The sequence below is a fragment of the Paramisgurnus dabryanus genome, chromosome 3 (genome assembly GCF_030506205.2).
Source record: "Paramisgurnus dabryanus chromosome 3, PD_genome_1.1, whole genome shotgun sequence".
Taxonomy (NCBI): domain Eukaryota; kingdom Metazoa; phylum Chordata; class Actinopteri; order Cypriniformes; family Cobitidae; genus Paramisgurnus; species Paramisgurnus dabryanus.
The window spans coordinates 20,068,845-20,077,177 of NC_133339.1; the positions used below are offsets into that span (position 1 = coordinate 20,068,845).

Sequence of the window (8,333 nt, forward strand, 5' to 3'; positions counted from 1 at the left end):
GCGGTTTGTCATTTGATAACAAGAAAGCTGCTACAACGCAACACGGTCATGTGATCGTTACAGATGCTCATTAGTGCAGGCATGAACCCAAATCTTTTTAAACGGCTTGCTTACTTGAATAAAAAAATGAATATAATGTTGTACGTGTTTGGACAATCAACGGCAATTCATTTACTTGACAATTAGATACGTTTCGTGTCCATATCTGGAGTATGATTTACTTACATTAACCGTTGATACAGCCCAGGCAATGTATACATATATAAAAAGCTATATTTGATTGGAATAATGAATTCTTTCAATAACATCCAAAACTGCCTACGGTCAAATAACTTGTCAATTTCCCCCCTTTAGGTGTTTATAATAATTGTACATTTATTCACTAACAGCCAAATGGTAAAATACTTAGGAATTCACGTGGGATCTGGCGCGCAATAAATATAAATATTTAAAAACCCAAACGAATCCCACACTATTTCCTACTTTACACTTAGTTTACAAAAGTATTCATTATTTTAAAAAAATTATAATCTCGTGACTTTGATTTGCCAAAAAATGTACAAGACGAACACTACCCAAACCCAATTCATATTTAAACAGATATCAATTCGGAGAAACAAACTATAGACATTTCAAGTCACTTTTGTTTTGTCCAGTTATGTAGAAAATAATCATTTAGTCCTTTAAATTTAGGACGGAATGAATGAATAAGTGAAGTTTAAAGAAGTCAGGGGGCTAAATAGTGTCAGTCACTAACATTTGCCAAAAATGATGCGAGATCATTTAGCTTTTTAGCATTTGAGTGCTGTGTCATGAAAACACTTTAAATGTACCAATAATTTTGCAGAATGTCAACTTTTCAGCATTTCTTTTCCGCCTTTCTTGTGAAGTCGTTTCCTCTTCTCTTTCTTATGAGACCTCACTTTGCTCTAATCTACGAGCCTATTGACAACCTCTGCCCAGACAAGGGCCAGACTACTTATTGTTTACAAGATGTCTCAAGTTCAACTGTGAAGTCCACAGCTTAACAAAAGCCTTTCCAAAATGCTGAGTGGGGGTTCAGTGTTAAAGGCTACAGTTAACATGGGGGAGGGGATATGGACGTGAACTTGAGAAAGATAAGTCTTACATTAAAGTAAAAAATCTCGCCTTGCAGCAAAACAGATGCATCATATTAAAGGAGAAGGAAAACATCGATAACATTCTGTATTTATTTTTTATTAGAGGAGATAACGTGCAGTACAGACCGCGTGAGTGAATAAGCGGACGGAGCTGTTAAGTGTTTAGAGAACACAAAATAGGATCGAACTACTTATCAAATATTTGCCTAACACTATGTGCAAATGCACTACTTTACGTACTTTACAATCCAATATCAATAACATTAATAATTAATTAATGATATATTAAATTATTGGCCAATATTAAATGACTTTGGGGCAGTTTCAAGGACAGGGTTTAAATTTATTCAGAACTAGGCATTGTGTATATTAGAACATTAAAGTAGTTTTTACAAACACACCTTACAAAAAACAATACTGGTGTGCATCTTGAGAAAAAATAATGTCACTGCACTGATATATGTTCAGATACACCAGTGAAAGACGTTTTTATATTAACCTCCTAAGACCTGGAGGTCCACATACTTGGTCATCACATTTGTTGTTGTTGTTGTTGTTGTTGTTGTTTGCACCAAAATACTTCATTCTCTGTAACTGGAACTTGGACAATTTTTCTTTCATGTTCAAAGAAAAATATTTGGTTACTATTATTTATTGGTTCTTCCTAACTCCAAAATAGCTAGAAATCTTAAAAAAAAAGACTAAGCTCTGCCCAGGAAACCGCCCCATATAATGATTCTGTGTTTATCGTTGCTTTCTCGATTTTTTCTTAAAACCTTGAGATTTCTGAGAGCACTAAGCTTACATAGATGAACAACAAGACCCACGGACATTAAGTTTAAATCAAATATTGCAGTTTTATTGTTAGTATTAAAACTAGTCGAGCTCTAAATACTTATCTGGTTTATGCATTTTCAAACAAGAAGAATTGTTGTTGGCTACATGTAAACTCAAAGCAAGACCTACATTGTCAAGTTCAATGTTAACTGGAGGTTGACAGAAGAGCCTAAACATTTATTACCCCCTCTGTTGTCTGGGGAAGGTACACGTTTTATTTATATATTACCATTCTGTTTAGAGCTGGTTCGTTTGTCTTTTGACAATAATTGTAAACATAACAAACGGTTATTGTTTACGCCCTACATTTAACTTATTCGTAGTATGCATAGTATACTATGCAGATTAAAATAAACTAATATTTTTAGTCAGATGACAAATAATAAACACAACATATCCGGTTTATTTTTTAAACAAACTATATAAATAGATTTGGCCATATGCTGTGCAGTTCGAGAGACGTTTGGAGCAGAATTTATTATTTATTATTATTTTAACTAATGTAGTCGGTATTTGTTATTCACGCTTGGATGAAGTGTAGAAAATATAAATCCAGCATTTGTATTTTTTATCGTGACAGTGAGCAGTAAATTCAAAGAAACGATGCTATCTCCAGAATTTACAAACATAAGTTGATGCAAATAGCATATGCGACCTTTAAACATTTGATTAGGTGCATTTACTTAAAAAGTAAAAGTGTTTTTTTTTTCAGCTGAAGGCAACAACAGCGGACCATTTTCACCCTTACTAATATACACCGACATTAAGTGTAGGTTGCAAAGGCAGGAGGCTGCGGATCTGTTTACTGTCCAACAATTAAACTGTTCAAACCCGGACAGAAACGTAAATTATGCTTGCTGGTGACTGTAAACGGCATCATCGTACGTAAATCAATGCGCGAATGGTCAAGTAAGATTTAAAATACAAACAGATAAACGTAGCCCAGAATATAGTGGATGGTGTGGACCTCTGCCGTCTTAAAACCAAACAGCCAAAATAACACATTGTTTGGTTCAGAAATTGAAAGACAATTACGCAAAAAAAATCATTCCAGTAAACTATAAGTTGCTGAGAGCAGTGTTTTATTTTGAATTGTATACTCAATGTGTCGGGAAGGACAGTCTATTTCTTATCTTCAAACATGTATCGTTCAAGGTCAAGGTTAAGAGTTGATTTAGTAGATCCTCAAGTCAAGCGCCCCCTCACTCACAGCCAACATCAAAACACTCCCGCTCCTGCTCTGTCCTACCGTGAGGAGGAAATCCCAGATCGTTAAGTTTAAGGATAAGTAGTCTTTCTTTATGAAGGTATATAAGCATTTAGGATTGTTAATAGCTCCAATATGTTATCAAAGATAAAATTTAAATTAAAAAAAAAAAATGTTTCACTAACATTAAGAAAAACATCCGTCTATAGTATTTAAATATTCAAAGAAAACCGTTTATAAATTAGACAGAAAAATGGTAGATTTTTTAATTTCTTTGACATTATTTAACGTCAGGTGATGTTGTTAAAGGACTGAAAAGGTTCAAATGTATTACCTCTAATAATTAGTATATGGTAACTGAATTGAATTTATATGATTTAGAAAACACTGAATGGAAGTAACACTTTTATTAATAGTTGAGATGTATAATATATTGTTTTACAAGCGATATAAACATAGAATACAAGTACTGACAAGAGTATACGACATATAGCATTGACATATAATATTTAAATGCAAACTCGAAGCTAAAGCACGACTAAAACGAACACAGTTACATATATGCAGGCACGTGCGATATGTACAAGTTACGTAGTCCATTCTCTTTTATTTAGATTATTCATTTTGAAGTCCGTCAGTTTATTCGTTTTCGATGTAAATAACATTCAAGCCAAGTCCAAGAAAGTCCTCGCAAAGATCTTTTAAGAAAAAAAGATTCAGCTCTCAAGCCTGCATTATGGCGCGGGGTTTTTAACTTTGGCAATAAATTTCTTTTCCTTTACCCGTCTGTTTTGAAACCAAATAGTGATCTGCCGCTCGGATAGGTTGGTTACCGCTGAAATCTTTCTTCTCTTGTCCTTTGTGATGAATTTATTGGCTGCATATTCTTTCTCCAGTTCCTTTAGTTGCACTTTTGTGTAGGGTATCCGCTTCTTTCGACCTCGACGGAATGAGCCTCCATCATGTTGGTGGGCAACAACATCTGGAAAAACAAAATGTTTATTAATGATATTCTAATTAATTGTCTACCTTAATTGACTTTTATATCTAATCTAACATTAAGTTAGACCTCATGTCTTTCCTTATTATTCATTATTAGCTAAACCTTTATTATAAGTAGTATTTGTTGATGCTTGGCATTTGTCCTAGTTACTCTTTAAACTGCAATTCTGAATCGCATTTTTAAATTGATTAAAAAAAGATCCGTAAGTTCTCATATATTTTTGGATACCACACCGTTAACGCGTTAAAAAAATGAGTAAAACGGTTTGAAATGTACCTGCTAGTGCTGACTTCCAGAGATGACCTGCCTGGGTCTGGTCCTTGGAGCAATACATCTGACTACCCCATCCGTTAGCTAGAGCCCAAGGCTGGTAGCTGTCCATGGGCAGGAGACTGTCGTGTCGCGGCTCCCCGGTTCCAAGCGTCTGCACCACTGACACGTCCAAATAACTGGCCATGGACTGATAGGGACTGGGGTAGCTGTGGTAAAAGGCGAACTCTTTAGCCCTGCTAGGATATTCTTCAGATGTGACTGGGGTATCCATGTATTTTTCTGCAGAGTAGCTTAGTGCACTCGGCTGCGTGCATGACTTAAGTGAACCCCGCCCCATTCTGCAAGGATAATAGCTGTTGCCGAAGTAGCCGTAAGGTATAGGACCGGTCGACGAGGCCTGGGGAACCGTTGGGCAAGGTGTGCATTGTTTGCCCGACTCTGCAGAACTTGAAGTCGGTACGTCCACAGAGGAAAAGCTGGAGCCATGGACGAGACTAGAGGGGTGGCCACTCAAAGCCGAGTGAGTCATCAGATTCCTGCACTGGTTGGCTGCAAAATTCCCGCTCCCAACCAGACTCTCCATGTTCTTCAGCTCATCTAAGTTGTTTTCATACACAAACATAACCGTGTCCGCCCAGCGAGGATTCAGAACCAGGGAGGATGTCATAGCACGCTTACCATTCAGATGGAGAATTATTTTGCAAAGACTCCAGTCTAAAGCAGAACACTCAGTTACATTGGCACAGCTGCATTGACGCAACAGACTACAGTCTGTACTGCCATGTCTTCATTGGTTAAGAGGTGTACCACGTGATGCATTAAATAAACTTTGACGTAGGAATGTCAAAGATTTTGTAAAGTGCGATCCAGATGCTGCCTTTTAGCAAGATTTTTAAACATCATAATCTATTATATCGATTAGTTTTAGTTCATAACCAACCGAGCGATCTATTGCCTCTTAGCTTTCAGGTAGAATTTATACTATATATGTTATTTGTTTACTGTAAAATCTTAATATAAAGAATTGTGTAAAGAATGTCATTTTTGTTTATTAGCTTGCTTAATTTGCAGTAGGTCTAAATGTTCGTACATTCTTCCGTTTCAGAATTAGTTTCAAAAATTGTGTGTACATATTCTTAGCTTATTTTAACAATTATGTTGTCAGACCGAAATCTGGGTGTTTTAACAACTCATAGCGTGCTGAAAAAACGGCCATTTATTAGATGTTTTGGTAATTTTCAAAGTGGTAAGCATATAACAACCACATTACACATCTATGCCATCAGCTAGATTTTATAAATTATTAGTTTTCTAACCTAAATTATACATTGTTCGACATGTTCATTATAGAATGTTACGGCTATACCAACATAAGGTGAAAGAAATGGCTGATATTTTTTTCTTTATACAACAATTTCTAGTGACAATGTGATGTCCAGTGTTGTATATTTACATTGTAGTTTAAAGTAGTATTTAGAGTGTCCGAAATAAACCCTGAATTTTAAATTACAAAAATCAAAAGCGCTAATAAGGACGAGTAAACTGCTTCACGCAAATGAATATTAAATGCATGTTGCTTATATTATTACAATATACTTATCTTATGGCGATATAATATAACACGTGAATTATTTATTATTAGTTTATTCATATTTCAGATAGACCAAATTAATCAGTTCAAATTTTACATGCAATGACAAATACAGAAAATGGGATACGTTGGCAACACTGGAGAAAATAAACATGTTCATGTATCGTTAGATTTTAAATACAAATTTCCAAAGTACCAAACATTATTTAGGCTATTACAGTATATAGAATACTATATAGGTAATACTTTTTATTTAAGAATTTAATTGCACATTTGCCCAGCACACGTTGCTTCATTATAGACATTTAAAGGCCTATAATGACCAGTGCCAAATGTACAAATGATTTATTATTACTATAAAAAATTAAATCATAACTTGTTTAATACATGAATTTGAACGCCTCGTACCCTTTTATAGAATGCCCTACTGCAGCAATTCGCCGAAACCGGCAAAATTATTTTATAATGGTTCCGAATCCCCATCCAATAGTCAGTAGATCTTAAAATTGATACAAAAAAAAATTTTTTGCAAGGATTTTTATTTCCTTGTTTTGGTTCCTTATAAAAGTGTCGGTGTTGCTGTGATGCAGAGTAATTCAATTAAAAGCGATTAAAAACATTATAAAAATGCTTATGTAGATTAGTTTGTATAAGACTGCAAGATGTTCCCCTAAAGATAAGAAATTCTCAACAGTTTTTATTAATTTAGCCTATATGGGACATTTTTGAAAACGTACATATACAATAAGTAACACATTTTTAATGCATTTTAGAAATTAACATTGTTTTAGGAGGTAGTTTATGAATAGAAATTAGGGTTTCATTCATTTTATTTCTTTAACTTTTTCTTAATAGTGTTAGATTTTCTCCCATTGCTTAGATTACTTTGACGATTGGTATATTTTATATACACTGTGTGTTTTGTATGAAAATGGATAATGGAAGACGTGTAATGGAGAAGAAGAAGCTTCCCTATTACATCCGCCTTCCCACACACATCCCCAGACGGTCGTTTTTACAAACAGGTCAGGCAAAGCCCTCAAGGTCAAGGCCAAGTTTAAAGGGACGAGTAAAGCCCTCCCTGAAGGGCCTATTTAGGCGGCAGCGATAGACGCAGTCCCTCCTTAGACAAACTATTCAAGTTCAAGGTCTCTGGATCCAGCTTGTCATCAAAGGGTAACACATTTGAAGAATAGAGGATAACAAAGTGCCGCGATTTATTACAAATGACTAACTATACTAAGATGCTAAAATGTATTGAACAATTTCACCAGATCCGCCTAACTAAAAACCCGCAAAAATATATGCAATGCTTGATTCGTGTTTTTTTAAACACTACGAATAATTAACAGCAACACCACTGAACAGCTGGTACTTTAGATTCAAGACAATACCAGCCTCATAACAAATGCAGTGCCTATGCAAGACAGCCACTGTGCCCAAGAAATGCCTCAATGAACTAATTGTAGGATGCCCACGCGCAATGTACCATAAAGCGCCCAAAACATTGCACAGTCCTTCCAGAATTTAAAATAAAGACTTATAACTTTTGATAACCGCATGAAGCATATGGTTACACTAAAAATAGTTTCTTCGTAAGCTAAGGTGTAAAGTTTAAGGTAAACAAAGTTTACTAAGGTGTAAAGTTAAGCCAACGAATAAATACATACAGGCGCAACAGGAGACTTAAGTGTACTGATAAGTTAAGAATTCACAATCAAAAACTCTCCAAATCGTACATCAGAAGGTTTAAATTGTCCAGCGTTTCTTAATCAAGTAATTTAAGTGTACATAGGTAAACATGTGTGACCAGATTTTTTTGTTTTTCATAGCTTTGCAGGATTTTCCTTCAAAAACAAAATGAACCTTTCTGAGGCGTTTTTAAACGATTCCCAAAATAAAGTTTGTTTGCAAAATTCTTTGCTCGTGATCGTCTTGAAAGGTGACGTTTTAAAGCACCTGATGTTCCGCCTCCGGTGTTGCCGAGTTGCATATGTCTTAAAATAACAAACAATACCCTATATTATTGTAAATTCAAGGATTTTAAACGAGACTTAAGAAACCTGATTCTGACAATATACTCCATCGCCTGCTTTCTAAAATGACTTCCAAATATAAAAATATCTAAAATAATTTTGCCTGTTTGTCTGCATGTCTGTGCGATACAAAACAAATTTAAATAAAAAATATTTAAAAATCAATCTTTCTTTGAAACGGGAGTAATTTCATACATATACGGATTGTGCTCATCATTGTAAAGTAATTACAGCTTTTGCAGGCACCTAACGGTGCGCAAAACGG

The 8,333-nt window shown here is 35.0% G+C and overlaps 1 protein-coding gene across 1 annotated transcript; it reads right to left on the reverse strand.

Annotated features, from left to right (window-relative positions):
* Positions 1–3,899: 3,899 nt before the first annotated feature.
* hoxb13a (homeobox B13a) lies at positions 3,900–5,108 on the reverse strand. The gene is made up of 2 exons (XM_065277558.2): positions 4,445–5,108; positions 3,900–4,147 (listed from the first exon to the last, which is right to left on the reverse strand). The coding sequence occupies exons 1-2, from the start codon at positions 5,106–5,108 to the stop codon at positions 3,900–3,902; spliced, it is 912 nt and encodes a 303-aa protein (XP_065133630.1).
* Positions 5,109–8,333: the final 3,225 nt, after the last annotated feature.